We start from the raw sequence: 20,469 nt of genomic DNA on the forward strand, positions 1-20,469 counted from the left end.
CCCAGTTTCGATGCGGGCTAATAATTGTGACAGCTTATTGGCTGACAGGCATGCGAGGAGCCGCAGATTTAACGTGGACGTCGGCGAGCTGGTCAGGTGCTCAGACGCTCACAGGGTTAAAGCTGAAGTGTCGCTGACAGCGGGAATCAGCTGTTTACGTCAGATTAATCGTGTCTTTTGTCATGTTTTACTGTTGTTATCCACACAGGAAACACTCGGCGGTAACTTCCTGTCTCTAATCTTTGAAAGCCTCGTGTTTCAGCTCGTCTCTTTATAAACATAAAGACATAAAGAAAATTCTGAGAATAAAAAAAGTGGAAATGTGCAGATTACAGTAGATGTTTGCGCAGCTGACCAGCCATCCTGTGATACAGCATCCGTGCTCCTTATTGGTCGAGGCTGTAACCATGGATATCTGTCCACTGCAGACATTTCATTTTGTACAAATCCAGCAGCTTCTCTTCAGCGTCCTCGTGCTCATCGCCGGCTGAAAGACAAATCACCTCCTTCCTTTAGCTAAAACTGAGTCTGAAGTACGACCTCACGCACTCGATGACAAACGGCCTTCCTGTTTGACGCGTTTGGTCTTGTGTGCGATCTTCAGACCTCGCTCTGACATTTTAATAAAACACGCAGAAAGGAAGTTGTGTTTTGCACGCTCTGCTTGTTTCTGTGCCGCAGGTTTTTCCACATCTGTGGACACTCGGCTCACAGAGCCTCCTTTAGAAATGCAAAACACCCAAACTGCTCGCACAGTGCGTGCCTTTACAGGCGTGCCATCACTTTTAAATATCTGCAGGTTTTAATGTGAGCGGGCGGCTTCATGAGGACGCTCAGCCGGGGACACCTTAGTTCAAATTTAAATGGTTTCTTTATGTTCACAAAGGAAGTGATGTAACCGTTAACAATAAGAAGACAAGACAGGAAATTGTTTGTAGTTTAATAAATAAATGTGACAATAAAAAGTGAACACGAGCAGATTAAAGTTGACAAAGGAGCTTGCAAAGAAAAGCGTCTGGACTTCTTTAAGTTACTTGAAGACGTTTCACCTCTGAAGAAGCTTCTCGGATGAGAGGTGAAACGTCTTCAAGTAACTTAAAGAAGTCCAGACGCTTTTCTTTGCAAGCTCCTTTGACTACGATGACCTGGATGACTGAGAACCTTCACAGAAAGATTAAAGTTGACGTTCTGACTTTAATTTAAATGTAATATAAAAAACATCATTACGGGATTAAAAATGCAAACATATTTTTATTACATGTTTCTGAATAAATATGAGACAAACTCTCTAAAATAATAAGTAATAATGAGTGAATTCATTTTTTATTTAATTTTTTTTACAAAAATAAGTTCAGAATTTCATTTTAACTCTTCAATCCAAAACTCAGACTTCAGGTATAATTATGTTCATAACGGATGCTGGAGCACCGAAACTCGGCACTACTGTTCCTCCATACCTGCTGCACCTGGACACACCTGAGGGGTGGGAGGGCCGAGGGGCCGGCTCTGAGGAGCGGAGGTGTTCCGGTCTCACAGCTGACCGCTCAGGATCGCCATGGCCGCGCGCAGCAGGGGGTCCGGGCTCTTCTGGGCCGCGCTGAGCCGCCGCAGGGCTCCGGGACCCAGCAGGTGTCTGTCCTACCAGCCTCACGCTCCTGCCCCCGGGACCTGGAGCACCGAGCTGTCCCGGCTCTCCCACGGGGACCTGTACCGCCTCTCCGTCACGGACCCGGATCGGTTCTGGGGGGCCGCCGCCGCCGACAGGCTCCGCTGGGTGGAACCGTTCCACCGGGTCCGGGATTGCGACCTGAGCAGCGGGAGGATCGGCTGGTTCCTGGGAGGAAAGCTCAACGTGTCCGGTGAGTTTCCCGTCGATCAATAACCTGATCGATCCCGATATTTAATCCGAGTTCCTCCGTCGTGCTCAGTAAAACTTCCCGCTGTCGGAGAGTCGGTCACGTTTCCTGCGCGTGCCAGTCAATAACACGCTGATAACTGTTATTAATCAGTGATCGATACTGAGCGCAGGAGCCCTGAACTCCTCTGTGCGGGGAGCCAGTGTCTGCACCAGACTTCATTCAAAATGTGCCTGATTTTACTCGCCTGTGTGTGCGGCTGTTTGTGCGCTTCAGTCAAAGTTTGTAATGAAGAAAAAGCCGAACGGAGCCAAACTTCAGTCAGATTTTCACCTTTTTTAACTTCCGCTGTTTCCACACTAATCTCCCATCAATCAGTAACAACGGTGCTGCTGCAGCTAGCAGCCCTTCTGTTTTTACTCCTTGGCTTATGACACAGTCTGACCCTGATTTTATTGTTTTAAATGTAATGCTCATCGTCATTTTCTATGCTATTTTATTATTGTTTTTGCTATTTGTGCTAATTTTATTATTTTAAATGACATTTTAATAATCATTTTATTTTCCATTTTAATACATATATTAATATTATTATTATTATTTTTTCTTATTCTTTAACATGTTCAATGTATCACTTTTGGCATGTCAAGTGTTCAGCACTTTGTGTTCAGCTGGGGGCTGATCTGAAAGTGCTATATAAATAAATTGCTTGCTTGCTTTAATTACATTTACTGATGTGTTTAAATGTTTTATCTGATTAAGTATAAGTCAGTAGTTTTGTACCTTGATTTTCTCTGGACTGTGTTTGATGCTTTAGTGGAAAAATAAAGCCTGCAGGAAATGTAAAGGACTCTGTGGGTCTGCAGCTCTGATGAAGAGGCTAAATGAAGGTTTTGTTGTCACGCAGTTTGATCATTGAGGGCTGAGCTCAGTTTGAAACCTCACAGTCTCACAGTCGGAGCTGCTGGTGTAATGATGGTGGGGGTGTGATGGGGGTGTTCTTTTGTTGCTGATCAGTCACAGTTTAAAGCTCTGGCCCGTCTGAGTGTTTGTACGGCGGCTCCTAATGAGGCCAGAAAAAACTCACCAGACGTCATTCAGAAATGTGTCCGTTTGTTCTGTGGCTCGGACCGAAACACATTTAAAGGTTAATAATGGCTCTGCTTTCAGACCAAGCTTTATTCATGCAGACAGTCATGTGTTTTTGCACATGAATGAATCCTTTTAAACAAACGCATGTTAGCGATCATGTGGGCGTGTCTGTTTCTGTGTTAATGCATGTGAGTACATATAATGATCATAAAATGAAGGCAAAGTTCAGTCCTGTGCCGCAGGCTTCTCATCATGTATTCACCTTTTTATGAATACGCACATCTCCTCATGTGGTCGTTTGTTTCCGTTTTTTTACCACACCCATTACTTCCATGTCGCTGGGCGGAGCCACTGCTGCTGACTGAGCTGATAATGAGCTGTTGGCACAAGGAGGAGGCGTGGTCTGGAGGAATGTGCATGGCTGATAACACAGCGAGAGCTCTCAGTTCGGCCTCTGATTCTGCACACACTCACCTGGACTTCATCCAAACCGGATCATACCCTCAAGTGGTGCCGTTTTATATTCAACAGGTCAAAGGTCACCTTTACTGTCACCTGATTATGTTTCAGACCATAACTGCAGAAACTGGTGACCCCTGAAGCTCAGCTCAAGCCCACATGTCAGTAATACACCTGTCAATAAGACACCTGATGAATGCTGTTCATAGACTTCAGCACAATCATTCCTCAGCACCTGATTGTTAAACTGAGCCTGCTGGGCCTGAACACCTCTCTCTGCACCTGGATCCTGACGCAGAGGCCTCAGACAATCTGGATCAACAGCATCTCCAACACCACCACACTGAGCGACTGTGGTGGATCTCATCAGCAAGAACGAGTCAGCATACAGAGAGGAGGCGCAACAGCTGACGGACTGGTGTCGAGTCAACAACCTGTCTCTGAATGTGGACAAAACAAAAGAGATGATTGTTGACTTCAGGAAAGCACGGAGAGATCACTGTCCACTGAACATTGATGGATCCTCTGCAGAGGTCGTCAAGAGCACCAGATTTCTTGGTGTCCACCTGGTAGAGAACCTCTCCTGGTCCCTCAACACCAGCTCCATAACTAAGAAGCCCCAGCAGCGTCTCTACTTCCTGAGGAAGCTGAGGGAAGCCCATCTCCCTCCTGCCATTCTCACCACCTTCTGCAGAGCGACTATCGAGAGCGTCCTGAGCAGCTGCATCACTGTCTGAATGGTAACTGCACCGTATCGGATCACAATGCTCTACAACGGATAGTGAGCGCAGCTGAGAAGATCATTGGAGCCTCTCTTCCCTCCATCACAGACACCTATCACACCTGCTCCATCTGCAAAGCCACCAGCATCATGGAGGACGCCACACACCCCTCACCGAGGAACAGCTTCTTCCCCCAAATCGTCAGACTCCTGAACACTCCGTGACTGGACTGACACAGTTACATTCTGCTCAGTCTTTTGCACATTTCTATTGCACGCTTGTGTCTAATGTTGCACTGTTGTTGTGTTTTTGCACATTTGCACTTCATGCAGTCCCGTGCTGATTGTCTGCACCAGGGTGTTGGAGGAACTCTGTCTCAGTTCACTGTGTACTGAACCACTGCACACGGTCAAAATTACAATAAAGCCACTTCACCTGATCAGTAACACACCTGCAGGGGCAGGGGGAGGAGCTGGCTGTTTCTGATGTTCAGATGTTTCTGCTTCAGTGTTTGCAGCAGAGGTTATTGTTGCTGTCACTGCTGTGCTTGTTGATCTTTATTGATACGATTTGATAGAAATCAAGATTTAGTCAGTGGACTGTTTGTTTATTGGGTTAAATAAGAGTCAGCGATCAGACTGGAAGTTTCATATGTTATCTTACTGTGTGCATGTTAGTGTGTAAACACATGACAGTAAGTAACTGAGACAGTGCTGTGAGTAATTACAATACTAATGGTTTACTGAGTATCTGCCTCTCTGCAGGGTGTGACCTGACTGCGTTTCTCTCTTTATCCTCCTCTGTTGTTTTTCTCTCTCTCATGATAATCCAATAATAATCCAATAATAATCCAATAATATTCCAATAATGCCGGCTGGAGGATTTCTCTCCAATCTGATTGGATGCTTTTCTTTTCTGTTCCTGCTCTTTGTTACATAAATGACTTTGTAAAGCTGCTGCGTGACAGGATCTGCAGGTTTAAGCCCATTTTCAGATTAATGTTCAATCAGAACATAAATGAAGACGCTCTGCATCACACGATGTGTTTGCAGCACTTTGCATCAGATACAGAATTAATCATTAGAGGATCTGAGAGATGCTGACGCCACAAAACACGAGGGATAGAGGACACAGGTGCAGCTGCAGGATTTGAAGGTTTCACGATAAACTGAAACCTGATGAGATAAAACGAGTAAATATAGGAGTGTGATGATGTTTGGCACACTGGCTTGAATCCTGTCTTCTTAAAGATTATTAAACAATGAAGAGAAACATTTGTTTCCTCAGCTTCAAACGTTTGCTTAGTAGAATTAATCGTATTTTATTCAGTCAGTTTCTGTATGAAATCCACCTCCGTGGCTTAAAATCCAGAAGCAAAGTGAGCAAAGTGAAATATTGGTGGTGTGATTTTCACCACAAACACCATCTCTGAGACTCTGGGAGCACTCAGAGTCAGACCGGTCTGTAAATCTATCAGTGCGTAACCTTCAGACCTCCATCAGACGTTCCTGTAGCTGCTGACGGGACTAAGCAGCCGTGAGGAGGAATTCTGGATTCTGAATTCTGGAGCTGCATTGAGCCATCCAGGGCTGAAAAAGAAAGCCTTAAACCTGCAGTTTTTCTAGTGTCCAGCAGAGGCAGCGGTGAGTCAACATATTCACAGCCTGATACACAAACATTTCTGGTTTCTGTAGATAATTTACCCCCATAACACCTCTACAGGTGTAGCATGTAGGACTGACTATTAGGGGTGTGGCCTCTTTGACTAACAGGTGCCTCAGGTCGTAGAGCGTTAGAGAGTTCTGAGGTTGTGAACTTGCGTTCTGCTCTGGTTTTAGTTGAGTTTGATTTCCACATTCGTCACTGCTCTTTAGCTCCGCGTATTTCCAGGGTTTATTCCCTGTAGTTCGCAGCCTTCCCTTGTGGGGGTTTTGGGTCTCTGTGGTCAGTGCCGTCCTGTTTTGTGTTGGTTCTGGGTTTTCTTTGGGTCTCTTGTATAAATAGGCTCAGTCTCCCCGTGCCGTTGTCTCTGTTTGCCGTCCTCATTTGTGTCCAGCCTCGAGTTTTTGCAGCTGCCTTGTCTGTGACACGTTTGTATTTTTGGCTTTAAAAGGTTCACTTTGTGCTGTTTCTGCTCACGTTTGGAGTCACCAGTCTGCTAAATGATAACAAGGGACCTGGAAATGATCGGAGATACTGGGACAGTGCATGAAATGTTTAAAGCTTATTCTCCTGGTGCTGAACAAAAACTCAACACTTTTATTTTTGCTCCCATTTATCATGAGCTGAACTCAAAGATCTGAAACATTTTCTACAAAAACAAAGACCCATGACTCTCAGATGTTGTTCACAGATCTGTGTAAATCTGTGTGAGCACTGTGTGATCTGAATCTGATTTTTATGTTTGATAAAAAGTTTAGTTTGTTGAAGCTTCAGTTTGAGTCGCTGTCTGTCTGTCAGTGAACTGCCTGGATGTCCACGTGGAAAAACATCCGGACCGAGTGGCTCTGATCTGGGAGCAAGATGAACCCGGCACTGAGGTGAAGGTCACCTACAGGTAAGAACACCTGTTATCATTTAATCAGCTGTACTGATAGAAATCAAGCCATGACCTCCCTCTATGCAGATGACACCGCTCTTTATCTTATCAGCACGCAGCAAAGCCACAGAGGTGTTGGAGCAACGTAAAGGTGGAGCAGGTGTTTCTGCTGTGCATCTTCACCTGGCTCCAGAAACCTCAGCTGTCAGCAGCTTCACTTTGCAGGGTTTCAGTTACAGCTGTGATGGTCTGATTGATATATTCAGCTTAGAGTCTCTCCGCCAACAGCATGGGAGCTAACCAAAGGAGATAACCAAATCCAAACACAGCAAAGTCCAACTGGAATAACATCATCTCGAAGTGAACAAAGATTACACAGCAAGAAACACCAGGCAGGATGTAAAACTAGAAGGATGCACAACAGAAGATTAACCTTCAAAGTAAAACAGGAAGTAACCACAATGACTCTAGAGCTGTGTCCCAAAACGTCCTGCGACTAGTGATGTGTTGGTCGCGAACGAAACAGCTCTGAGAGCCGACTCGTTCACTCTTTGAAGTGAATGATGCGAGCAGTGGGGGTTTTTTTTTCTCTCACCCTCTCTCTCGCACTTTCTTTCCCGCCTCACTCCGGACGCAGGAGGTGGCTGGGGAAAGGGAGGTCTGGGCTTCTCTGCTTGGGCTGCTGCCCCCGCGACCCGGCCCCGGAGAAGCAGAAGAAAATGGATCGATGGATGGATAGAAGTTAGCAGGACGTTAGCTCGCTAGTTTCCACCTAAACATGATATAGCATGTTCTTTATGAAAAGTTAAAACGTACAGCTCTGCTGTCACTTTCAACATAAAGGAAGACAGAAAAGTAAACAGCAGTGACGTTTGTAGGGTTACTGAAGTTGGGCTAGCTGGTAGATAATGATGTGCTACGTGACCGCTAGCTACACAGCTATGTTAGCATAAACACAGTGAAGCTGGAGGATGAACGCTAACAATTTTCCACTTGATAAAAGTTAACGTGAAGGTTCCTGATGGTTAGGGACAAATGCAATCGCATGGCAGGATGCTGTAAACGGACCAAACTTCAGTCAGGAGAACAACTGAGATAATCCATCCACAATACGAGGTTAGTCATTCAAATACTGCTGCATGGGCTGGGCTGCAGTTACATCATAAGGGTTTAAAACTGAGCTTTAAAATGAACAGTGGTGATAAAAACAGAGGCCGACAGTGATCACTGACTGTTTTTAGTGGCTTGTTCAGATTAAACAGAACAAGATACAAAACATGAAAACATGTTAAAAACACAACAGCCTTAATAAACAGAGCAGTTTGGACCCAGGGTTCATACGTCATCACTTAAAGACCGGATATTTTTAGGGTGCTGCACTCGAATTTACAGGTTCAGCTTTCAGAACGGTCACGGTGGGAGTCATACTCCTTCGTTATGTCGTAGCCACACCTGAACCTGCACCACCCTAACCTACACCTGTCTGCAAATGTAATAGCCTGTGGTGACTGATTGGCCTTTGGTTAGGTGCCTCCAAGTTAGTTATCTCCCGTTTCCAGCCTCTCCTTCTGATATCCTTTCTGAAGACAGGAACTCCACTGCCAACTAGTGTTTTGGAGGTGACATTGACACAGCCACACCAAGCACAGGTATGCACGGAGTGGCGCCATTGAACATGACACAGGTTCAGCTCTCATCAGGTGATGGTTCTCACCAGCTGTTAATTGTTTCCTCCCATGTCCTGCTGTCTGATTAGTCCTGTTTCATGTAAGGGGAGGAGCTAAAGCAGCTGGTTTTAGACGGATGATGAACTCAGACAAAGAAGGATTATTTCAAACTACGAGTCATGCAAAGCCACTCTTCCCTTTGAGAATAAATACACAAAGCTGGAAATAATCAGCCACCTTCATCATCCTCACTCTGTCTGACCTGCAGGGAGCTGCTGGAGACAACTTGCCGCCTTGCCAACGCCCTGAAGAGTCACGGGATCAACAAAGGTGACCGAGTGGCCATTTATATGCCCGTGTCTCCGCTGGCGGTGGCAGCCATGTTGGCGTGTGCCCGTATCGGCGCGGTGCACACCGTGGTGTTTGCCGGATTCAGCTCTGATGCTCTAGCAGGAAGGATCCAAGATGGTGAGTACACCTCTTTCATCATCATCATCAGCCCTCTGATGTCAGCCCCTCAGAAAATTCATTCCTGCCAAAGAGACGAAACACACAGAAGTCATTGTTGTTATTGATATTTTCATTATGATGAATTCTTTGGGTCTCTAAGGAAAGATGAGCTTTGAGGAGGTGAGGTGAAAATGGATGTTAAAGTTGTTTCAGCAGGTGCAGATCACCAACAAACAGACATATAAAGGTGCTTCATTCATTCATGTTAGGAACGCTGACACACTGAGGGAGTAATGATTTGATCCACAACATGAACCAAGAACGCACTGCACGATTCCTCTGAGCAAACTTACAGATTCAGCAGTCCTTACCTGTTCCACAGACCAGAGGAAACCTGATAGATGTCACCAAGGCTGGACTGGGACAAAAAATCGGCCCGGGCATTTTGACTAGAGACCGGCCCACCAGGATAAAGATTGAAAATGTGACGTCATTCAGGGGTAAAACCGCAAAGGATTCTGGGAACTTGTGGCAAGAGGTACTAGCGCACGCAGGCTTTCAATTGAACTCAGTTACACAGCGATAAAAAGAAACAAAAAATGGCAAGAAGCTGTTGTATTATTAACTGCAACAGCCGGTCGCATGACAGCCACGGGAAGCCGATCGGTTTTTTTTAAATCGGATTACGTCGTTGAAGAGAAATGTTTTAAGCCATGTTTCCGAAGTAAGAGGCGACGGATGGTCTGGATATACCAAATATAACGTCTCAGAACACTCCAGCTCACAGGTTAGTCTGCTCCAGGCATTTCCACAGAGGTCAGAGTTTTGTAGTAGTTAATACGTCATTTTTCTTATAGGTTATAGGTTACAAGCAAGTCTGGCGCTGAACAGAAATTGTCGCGCTATGCTCCTTTATTTATTGTGCATAAATAGTGAATTGTCCTGACACAATATTGCGTTTCGCTTCTGTTATTATGGTACATTGACAAAAACATATACTTTTATTCACAGGATAAAACAGTTGTTTTGTATCACTAATTGTCCAGTACGATTACAGCATACAATATTATTGTCACTGCTACATTTCTGTGATGCTACCAGAAATTATTTCCACTGCTAATTAATTACCGTTGAGCTCAAAGGTCCTATTAATAAACGGTTAACGAACGTGTATTTATGACGACGATTTGTGAGACTGGTAAACTTACCTTTGTTCGTACGATGGTCTTTCGTTCTACACGGTGCATTTCAAGGTCCTGCACCCATCCGTCGGTAAACTGTACCTGGGCTTGTTGCAGTGACCTGAAGTTACTAAACTTCATGAGTGTATGCACTCACTCCAAGAACCGTATGATTATAAATCTGAGCGTGGTGAAAGTTGGGCAGCACGCTAACGTCTTTTGTCCCTCTGTGTGCTCGTAAGGGTCTGACCCTTTCACACCTTTGATTTTTTCCTCGTATCTTTTCTTTGTCTTTTCGTCGAGTCTGTCTTTGTACGGACCGGCATTGTTCTCCTTTTGTTTTGTACATTCCTTTTTTGTGCGGCAAAGAAAAAACAAGAAGGTATTGGAACCGGAGAATGAACGTTTTGCGGTGCTGCAAATGCTTGCATTTGATGCGGTACTTGGATTGTTTTGCCACGAGTTCCCGGCATGCAATGCGCGAAAATCACGTGATTGCTAAACAAGGGGGCGGGTGCATCCGGCCTCCTCGGCTGTAATTGGTCCAGCCCAGAGTCGCTCATGACCAATTGGCCAATCCAACACCTTTCATTATATATACCCTTCATAAAAAAAATTAAAAAAAATCCATCGGCCCATAAAAACAAAAAATCGCCAGCAGCCCACCAGGCAAATGCCCGGTGGGCTGCTGGCCAGTCCAGCTATGGATGTCACTAACCTGCACGCATGTGGAGCACAGCTTGAAAGGCCGGATCGCGACCTTTCCTCAGCCACTCGAGGAAAATCTCAAACACCTCATTATTAGAAACGTCGGTGTAAGCACGCCTGCAGTGCATGAAGTCATCATGTGACCTCTGCTGTGGGCAGAGGTCATCATCTTCATCACCACAGAGATGGTTCCTGATGATGCGTCGTTTGCTCCACATTCAGTCACTGAACAAAGAAGAAACCAGAGAAGAAGTTCGCAGCAGGAACGTGGAACGGACCTGAAACAAAGCAGGTGATGAGTCGCGTCGGGCTGTGTGTGAGACCAACAGAGCTTCATGAACTAGAACATGTTCCCGTTCAGATCGCGTCTCTTCAGCCTCACGGTTCCTTTGTGGTCACATATTTGTCGATGATGCCAAATAGGTAAAAGTTCCCTGTCAGGAGGCGGGGTATGGCTAGGGTTAGAGACTGAACCCTGAGCTTCCCTCGATCCTTCCATCAGAGCGAGCGGTACGAGTGTCGGTCTCCTAACGTCTATATTGTTGTCGACTCCTGCACCGCTCACCGGTGACCATGGGATGATCACGGGTAATAAACCGTATGAGACCCTAATTCAAAGCTCCCGAGGGCATCCTAGATCCGCTGCTGTATTTCACACATGGAGTCATGTTAAACCTTTACCCTGTGGGCTGCTGCTGAACCTCACCTGGCTGAACAGGTGACCTGTATGCTGCCAGACCATTTCCTGCATGTCAGTCCCCCACGCTCTCTGTGCGATCTAATCTCTCACAAAGACTGAACATTTAAAGCTCTGACTGTTCGATTCCCGCAGAATCACACAGAGTCATTTTTAGCTTGTGGTGCGTCTGGTCTGACAGCAGGCGGAGGGTTCAGGGACGTGGAGGTCAGCCTCACCGTCCAGGGATGTGTTTTGGAAACAAATCAGTGAAGCGTGGCGTTTCAGGAGTAGCAATAAAACCCAACGGTCGTTTGAACCGACAGCAGCAGGAAATGAGGAAACCAGCGATTCTTCTGTCCTCTGAATCTTTTTAGGGTTTCTCTGAGTTTCTGCAGTTATTTCTCAGTTTTTTTCTTGGTGCAGATTTAAGAAGCAAATCCTCGTCAGACTCATGCTGCTGGTAAATTTACCAAAGCATATTTTTTCAGCCAATCCCTGCCTCCTTCCAGCGTCCTCTGTGGCTGATGGCTGAATAAGCGCAAACAGGGCAGTGCAACTTTCTGTTATTGCATATTTGATGCTCCTTTGCATTAAATCTGGGATTATCTGCAGATTGTGAGCTGAGAGCGGAAGTTTGTCTGGACTTCAACAGTTTCTTCACATGAACCAAAACCAGCAGCAGAACACACTCGCTTTAGTCAGAGCCAACCTGCCCTCCGACCTCTGGCACAGACGCAGCAACGTTTTATCACCAGACTCTTATATTTTTATGCAGTTCAAAGGTTGACTCTGGATCGTTTTCAGCCACAGTTTGACTTCCTGTTGACAGATTTTCACTGTCGGACACAAAAACACATTTAAATGTAAACATTCAGAGAATTATGATATTAGTAATCGTGACAATAATGAACATTTTAAAGCTGACAGGATCAAACTTTCTCTACAACCAACATCTGTGAAGCAGCTCAGGGCTCGGATTCAACTGTAAAACTTTCAAATGAGATGAAATTCCACAAAAACAAAATGAGGCAGCTCACAACGTCAGACACACAAACAGTGTCTGTGACACACACACTCACAGTCCATTCATAAAGCAGATTAACTGTAATACCCCTCAGAGGAACGTCTGTTAATGAATAACAACATTTGACGAGTGAAAAGTGAGTTTCTAAAGTCATACAAGAGAAGAAGAAGTGCTCAGTGTGTGCTCCTCAGGTAACAGATCAGGTGACGTCACATGTCAAACACCTGGGAGTGATCTCTGACTTTACTGATTCTCCTGAGTGTGACCGCGGGGAAACTTTTAAAAGAAGCAATAAAGTGAAATGAAAGAGGACCTGGGGTTGAGCCCTGAGGAACTCCACTTCATCATTAAATCATGACAAACTGTCCCTCTGCTGCTCTCCAGCTGGCTGTAAAGCTGTGATCACCTTTAATGAAGGTGTGAGAGGAGGCCGGGTCATCCAGCTCAAAGCCACCGTGGACGCCGCGGTAAAGACCTGTCCCTCCGTCCAGCACGTCTTCGTCTGTCAGAGGACTGAGACGCCGGTGGTGATGGGAGAGAGGGACGTCCAGCTGGAGGAGGTGAGATCGATACTTTATCGATACAATCTGAATATTGAATTGTTGATCAGCGTTTGAGCTCCGTGTCGTGTTGCAGGCGATGTCCTCTCAGCCGGCCGTCTGTGCCCCCGAGGCTCTCGACAGCGAGGACCTCCTCTTCCTGCTCTACACGTCGGGCAGCACGGGCAAACCGAAGGGCGTCGTCCACACACAGGCGGGATACCTGCTGTACGCATCCCTGACACTCCAGGTACTCGTCCTCTTCCTAAAATGTTCTGTATGGAGGTTCTGAGGAACGTCAGCAGGAGAACGATATTTCATATTTCCAGGGCAAAAATCTTTAGGGCAGAGTTCAGGTGCAGAGGTCAGTGCAGGTTCTCCTCTCTGGCGTCAGGTGCCAACTTTTGATTGGCTGCAGGCATGATTTCTATGTCAGCGATTTGAAACCTGTTCTAACGATGTTTGCAGAGTTGAGAATAACTGAGACGTTGTTCTCAGTGGGGGGGGCAGGGGGGGTTCTCCTCCCTCCCTCACCCTCCTCTGGCAGGACGTTTGATAAAGTTTCGTGTTTTTGAATGGGCTGTTTGTGTCCTTGAAGACAAAGCAGAGCAATTACATAACAGGCCTCACCGGCGAGGAGGAAGAAGAGGGTGATGATGAAGAGCGAGCCTGCCTCTGAAAAGCTTTAAATTAGCCTTTATTGAGACATCCGCTTCCTCTGCATGTGTCACATGATGACCTGATGTTGTTGTTCATGATTGAATATAAACATAACACCCCCCCCCCCACACACACACACACACACACAGACACAGACACAGACACACACACACACACACACACACACACACACACACACACACACACACACACACACACACCTCCATGTCTGCCAAATATTTATCAGTGCTAATTTCTAAAGCTGCTTAGCGGCTCAGAGTTTTTGGCTCGCTGGTTGTTTGGATGTGAAACAGAGCAAAAGCTGATTTATGTGAAAAAGGAGCGACGAGGACTAATGTGTGTGTGTGTGTGTATCGGGGGAGGGGGGGGTGTTTGTGGTTGAAACGCTTCAGATCAGCTGCTTCAGCCGCTCAGCTACAAACACTTTTCATTTAATGTGTCACACTCAGTTTATATGTGGAGCACCAAAAGTGCCAAATTTACTCATAAATGACAGAACAAATGTGTCTATTATCCTTTATTCTTTATTCTCCAAAAGTTGATTCTGTTCATCTGGACGTAGCGTTTTGTGGGAGAAACGTTTCGTCACTCATCCAGGTGACTTCTTCAGTCTCAGCAGGTTTCCCCGACCTTATTGTTACAGCACGTGTTTGATTACCGGGACGGCGACGTGTTCGGCTGCATGGCAGACGTCGGCTGGATTACGGGACACAGCTACGTGGTGTATGGCCCGCTGTGCAACGGCGCCACCACCGTCCTGTTTGAGAGCACACCTGTTTATCCAAATCCAGGTAAGAGTAACACGTGAAGCTCATGAAGCTCCGCCCTCTCCTCACAGGTGACCTCAAGGAAGTACAACCAGGTGTTCTAGGCTTTAGTGACTCATTAAAGGTGTTTTATTACCTGCACAGGCAGCTTATCGCACCTCCATTGTTTTATCACCGTACTTCCTCTGTTTTCTCAAACATCTGTGACCTCAAAGAGGCGCCACAAGGTGAATGTGATTTTATAGTCATGTTGTGGTCTTGTTTGATAGGTGCAGAAGTAAGTGTAAGTGTTAGTAAGTACTCCAGACATTTAATCCCCAGCTGTGGTTTATATTCCTCTTAATTATTTTAAATACATTTTATTTAATTTATATAGCATAAAATCACAATACTCACCTGAAGGGTGTTGTAAGGTAAAGACCCTGAGGTGCTCCAGTATCCAGGTGCGATACATAATCTTTCAGGGTATTTCTGCAGTTTTAATTCCTGTTGGGGATGCCCATTGGAAATCAGCGAGGAGGCGTCCTGGTCAGATGATGAACGGGGAGAGCCTTGGAGTAGAACAACGGCTCCTCTGTACTGGTCTCTTTGGTTGTCGGCTGCGGTGGTTCACACATCAGGGGTTCAGGCATCTCATCTGGCCTGGGAACACATCAGGATCTCTGAGGAGGAGCTTCTGGGGAGAAGGACATTTGGAATATGGATGGATGGATGGATGGCGTACAGATGGATGATGGGCGGATGGATGGATGGATGATGGGTGGATGGGTGGATGGTTGGATGGATGGATGGATGATGGGTGGATGGATGGATGGCGGGCAGATGGATGGATGGATGGATGTTAATGGAGTGATGAATGTTAGACTACTGTGGATTTTTTACCCCTGGGTTTTGACTGCAGGTGTTTGGTGTCTCTGTTTCAAACAAAGTTTTAATACTCGGCATGTTTTCAGCTCAGTCATGTGACTGAAACGTCATGTGACTGAGCTGAAAGCATGTCGTGTATTCTGTATTTCATATTTCCACATGTTCGTTTCTGTGGTTCCTTCAGGCAGGTACTGGGAAACCGTCGAGCGTCTGAGGATCAGCCAGTTTTACGGCGCTCCGACAGCTTTGCGACTGCTTCTGAAGTACGGCGAGAGCTGGGTGAAGAAGTACGACCGCTCGTCTCTGAGGACGCTCGGATCAGGTTGGACGGTTTTATCAGATTTCAGCCAAAATATCAGATCTGAGTGTTCTGGGGAGAAATATCTACGCACTACATGTCAACAAAGTTAGTTTTATAACCTGAGTTTCATTATTAAACTTAGAAGTACTAACGTGTGTGTGTGTGCGTTTACAGTGGGAGAGCCCATTAACCACGAGGCCTGGCACTGGTTTCACAGTGTTGTGGGAGAGGGGCGGTGCCCTTTAGTGGACACCTGGTGGCAGACAGGTGAGACTCAGCCACACACTGTTATCAGCGAGTGCTCACCTGACTTTTGCATGATTTCTAATCGTCGATGAACGATAGCGCCAGGGTTTCCAGGCCTTTGGTTGGTTCATAAAAATGATCAGTAGCAAAAATAAAGCCTTCAGTCTTACTTAAGCTCAGCTGTGAGAAGCAGCAGAACGATGGGGCTCAGGTGTGTCTCTGCTGCTCGACGGCCCAGAGGCAGGGCTGGTCTGGCCAGGTCGCACACACAGGTGTGCCGAGTGGGCGTTCCCTGTCACAGCCGAGGCGTTCGCTGCACAAGGGTTTAGAGGGAAACGGCACGTTGTTTATTTACAGTTTGAATCGACGATTTGAAGGTGTGAGCAGCGTCTGCGGGTCCTGAAATTATGACAACAAACACTGGAAATATTCTTGATCGCATCGTTGCTCACACATTTAGAAAACATGCGCTAGCTTTATTATTAAGTTTCATTTCCAAGAACTCAGAAAGTCATTCGTAGAGCGTCTGAACTGATTCCTTCAGCTCGGTTTACGAGGACGAAATTCGCTGACTGTTTCACTGACGGCTCCACAACCGTTGATTTCACGGAAACGTTACCAAATTCAATTAAAAACAGCGTGCCTGGGTGTTTGCTGTGGAGTCGGCGGTCGGGTTTAATTCCTGGAAGTTTTCTGGTCTCTTTGTTTGTGGCGCTGATCCGACTCTAAGTCCGTCTGATTCTCTCTTTAGTGAAGCCTTTACCCTAATTTGAACGATTAGCAGCGGAACATCTGCAGCTCTGCAGAAAATGAATTAAGATCAAATCCTGCACACTTTATGCCCCGACCCCCCCTGCAGCCTCACAGAAACCCCCCCCCGGGATGAGACGGTGCAGGATCACCGACAGCAGGGCGCGTGTGACCTAATTCCTCGACAATCACGACACCGAGTGTCCGAGAGTGTGTTTTTAAATCGGACTTTAAACTCTCTGCCAGCTGCTTCTGACTCTTAAAAGGAGGAAAATCCCAATAAATTAAGAAATTAAAGGAAATTAAAGCTGCAGTCAGAGGCGACCTCTGAGGCCATCTGGTGGTGGCGGGGGGTAGAAAGCATGGAACGCATCAGCAGTGTCCTCTGTGATAACCTCACAGCGGCGTGATGTTTCTGTCCCCCCAGAGACCGGCGGAGTCTGCATCGCCCCACGCCCGGCTGACGAAGGAGCGCCCATCGTTCCAGCGATGGCCATGAGGCCGTTTTTTGGTATCCAGCCCGTCCTGATGGGAGAGAAGGTGAGCTGCTGTCTCTGCTCTTTATATTGTACCTGTGTTGACTTAACACTGCCATGCATCCGGCAGGCAAAGAGGCCACGCCCCCAGTCATGCTAACGTTCAGCCTAATACAATTCAAACAGGCGATTATCATGAAACTCTCACTTATAATGAAACGATCAGACGAGCACGCGTGACGAGCTGAAGGGTCACGCGGCAGATAAATAAAACACAGACTTCAGTGTTCCAGCCTGGGAGGAGCTGTTAGGGTCGTATGGGTCCAGGTGTGAGTCGGGGCTCAGTCACCTGGGAGGGGGTCTCGGGACCACCTCTGAGGTGACAACACTACAGGTTGCATACCTGGAGGTATCTGGCATGAGAGGGGAAGCGTCTTTAAGAACCCAAACAAAGAGGTTAAGGTGGGCTCATCGTGAGCCCCATGAACCTGTGACCTGTGACCCCGGTTGACCTTCAGAACTCGAAGCATCATACAAAGAACAGAATCGATTCAGATGAAGCGTGACGATAAAACTGTTTGCAATGAGCAGCAGGGGGCAGCTCCGCAGGTCTGATCATCTGTGAGCATCCTGTGAGTGACCTCTGACCTCAGCGAACGTTTTAATGATGAAACAGGAAGTCCATGTTGGAGCCAATGGTCCCGTCAGAGTCAGAGAGGAGCAGGAAGCATCATTACGTACTGAATGAAGCAGCTGTTCAGAGACGGACCTGCTGATGAAGCTGTTTGCAGCCTCACATCAATCCTGCGTCTCATTAACCGCGCTCAGACCTTCAGATGGACGAGCCTTCCAGTGACACCCTCTCTTTAATCTCTCCATTAAGACGGCGCCGCAGCATCTGTTTGCTTTGATTAACAGACTTTCGGACTCCGATCGCCACGTCTCCAAATTAATTATCCACTCGTTAAAGAGGCGTAATCTGCGGATGTTGAGGGTTTTTCATCAGAGAGGACTCAATTAGATTAGACCTCCTTCAGCTCCTCATCCTCGAGGTCACTTTCACTCCAATCCTCTCAGAGTTTAGCCGCTGGTTGTCCGGGATTTAACCGGACCACTTACAGTGGCGTCGCTGTCAGGGTGGAGACGTGAGACGTTAGAGAGCAGAATGAACTGGAGGGGACCCGTTCCCTATTTTCTGAGTGTCTGAGTTGTTTACTGGAAATTGTTCAATAACATTAAAAAGTCTCCAGCAGCACAGACACGCTCCACGGGTCCAGTTCAGGGTGGAGCTAGCATCCACCTGTTAGTCAGAGAGGCCACGCCCCTAATAATGCAAACTTTAGTCCTTCATACAGTAAAAAACCGTTTCCTGTATCAGGCTGTAACCATGGGAGTCTGTGGGGATCACTCCTGCCTCTGCTGGAGGTTAGAGAAACTGCAGGTTTACGAGGTTGAGAAATGGAAATAATTCAAATAAAAATAACTTGAGTGGTCTTCGGTCTGTTAACCTTCTTTGAACGATGTCAAGAGCTTGTAGACTGACCAAACTGCTTGTTGTGATGTTTGTTGTTTTTAGTTTTTTTAAAGTGTGGCTCTTTTCAGTTTTGAGGGTGAGCCGAGATTTGACTTCCTTCTTCTTTGGCTGTGAGAAATAAAACTGCATAGACTGCAAAGAAGCACATGTTATCAGCTGCTTTTAAACTGGCCTCTGTCATCAGTTTGTGTGTCCTGCTGTTGTGTTGTTGTTGACCAGGGCGAGCAGCTGTCAGGTAACGACATCACCGGAGCGCTGTGCATCAGTCAGCCATGGCCGGGGATTGCTCGGAGCATCTACGGCGACCACCAGAGATTCGTCGACACGTATTTCAAACCGTATCCTGGTCAGTGCTACAGCGTAAACCCTGGCCGTCTGTAGTTTTGTAGAGTCACCGTCTGAGAGCTGCGTTTTTTTATTTCAGGGTTTTACTTCAGCGGCGATGGAGCCTACCGCTCAGAGGACGGTTTCTACCAGATAACGGGCCGCATGGATGATGTCATCAATGTGAGCGGTCACCGCCTCGGCACGGCTGAGATCGAGGACGCTCTGGTGAGACGCACACAGGCCTCAGAAACGTGCCGAGTATTACTCTCTTTAAACCTTTGAGCACATTTGAAGGATTTTGAAGGATCTGACCCCGAGGTCAAGGTCACAGGTCAAGTTTTCTGAAAATCACGTGGAAGCCATCAGTCGAGAACGAGGCGACGTAGGAGATTGATATGGATACCACAGGTGCATCTTCAATATTTGTGATTTCGAGCAGCTGACACGCATGTGCTCTTCCCTGCAGGACGAACATCCAGCTGTTCCAGAAACAGCTGTCATAGGAATCCCACATGACATCAAGGGAGAAGGTAAGGACACGAGGAAGGAGGGAAGGAAGGGGAGAGATGAAAAAGCCTGATTGGTTTTATTAATGATGATGACATCAAGCGCATGAGACTCTGCTGCCCCCTGCTGGGCCGTCACTGAGTCTGCAGGCAGAGTCAGAAACGTAGAGAAACAAGTCAGAGTGCTGAGGGGCAGTGCAACTGTCCAGTCAGAAGATTTAGGTCTGATTCCAGATGTTTGTCGAAGTTTACACTGAGTGTGTGTGTGTGTGTGTGTGTGTGTGTGTGTGTGTGTGTGTGTGTGTGTGCCCTCAGTGCCTTTTGCCTTCGTGGTTTTAAAGGAGGACCTCAGTGATGACGCTCCCGCCGTGCTGCAGCAGCTCAGAGACCTCGTCGCCACCAAGATCGCCAAATACGCCGTCCCCGAGCACTTCCTGGTCAGTGTGTGTCTGAACTCGCCTCCACACCCCTCAGCAGGAAACAGGAAGTACCAGAAACAACAACAAACAGGAAGATTTACATAAATATTTAGCTGTGATCTGGAATATTTACATTCATATATTCTGATTGTTTCCTGCTTCGGTCCGTTTTACAAAACCAAAACGTTTTTCTTCTTCTTCATTTGTAATTTGTCGGTTGATTATATTATTGATCACATTATTTGCTGGCGTTCAGCTATGTCGTCCAATCAGAGCTCAGTTTGCCACTCTTGTCTGTCAGGTGGTGACGCGGCTGCCGAAGACCCGCTCAGGTAAGATCATGAGGCGGATCCTGAGGAAGGTTGCCATGGAAACAACTGAGGATCTCGGCGACGTGTCGACTTTGGACGACCCGTCCATTGTCAAGGAGATCATAGAGGCCCACGAAGCGTACAGAAAGCAGAGACAGGAGGAGAAGAAGAAGTAGAAGAATTAGGAGGGAGGTGGGCGGGGTGTCACGTACAGGTGAAGGCTCTGCTCCAATCAGGAGCAGTGCGGCAGTCAGTGCCGCTGCTGATTGGAGGAAGAAAGACGCCGAGACACTGAGGGCGGTTTTCTCTCGTTACCAATGGATCCAACTTTTAAATGATTTTATTTTATTTCTTCATGTCATCTTAAA

At 46.8% G+C, this 20,469-nt stretch overlaps 1 protein-coding gene across 3 annotated transcripts in view; it reads left to right on the forward strand.

The window, feature by feature from the left end:
- Positions 1–1,180: 1,180 nt before the first annotated feature.
- The window catches only part of acss1 (acyl-CoA synthetase short chain family member 1), a 19,374-nt gene continuing 85 nt past the window's right edge, over positions 1,181–20,469 (forward strand). The window contains exons 1-14 of one of the 3 annotated variants that reach the window (XM_026190555.2): positions 1,181–1,859; positions 6,590–6,686; positions 8,604–8,803; positions 12,762–12,937; positions 13,014–13,166; positions 14,241–14,388; positions 15,416–15,553; positions 15,707–15,799; positions 16,956–17,068; positions 18,758–18,884; positions 18,963–19,090; positions 19,332–19,395; positions 19,687–19,808; positions 20,092–20,469. The exon at positions 20,092–20,469 is cut by the window's right edge and continues 85 nt beyond it. In XM_026190555.2, the coding sequence (XP_026046340.1) occupies positions 1,556–1,859; positions 6,590–6,686; positions 8,604–8,803; positions 12,762–12,937; positions 13,014–13,166; positions 14,241–14,388; positions 15,416–15,553; positions 15,707–15,799; positions 16,956–17,068; positions 18,758–18,884; positions 18,963–19,090; positions 19,332–19,395; positions 19,687–19,808; positions 20,092–20,277 (2,049 nt within the window). In that variant the 5' untranslated portion in view covers positions 1,181–1,555 and the 3' untranslated portion in view covers positions 20,278–20,469. The remainder of the gene's footprint in view (positions 1,860–6,589; positions 6,687–8,603; positions 8,804–12,761; positions 12,938–13,013; positions 13,167–14,240; positions 14,389–15,415; positions 15,554–15,706; positions 15,800–16,955; positions 17,069–18,757; positions 18,885–18,962; positions 19,091–19,331; positions 19,396–19,686; positions 19,809–20,091) is intronic. The other 2 variants (XM_080288305.1, XM_080288306.1) reach the window with 2 other exon arrangements.

The sequence above is a fragment of the Astatotilapia calliptera genome, chromosome 13, assembly GCF_964374335.1.
Source record: "Astatotilapia calliptera chromosome 13, fAstCal68.1, whole genome shotgun sequence".
Taxonomy (NCBI): Eukaryota; Metazoa; Chordata; class Actinopteri; order Cichliformes; family Cichlidae; genus Astatotilapia; species Astatotilapia calliptera.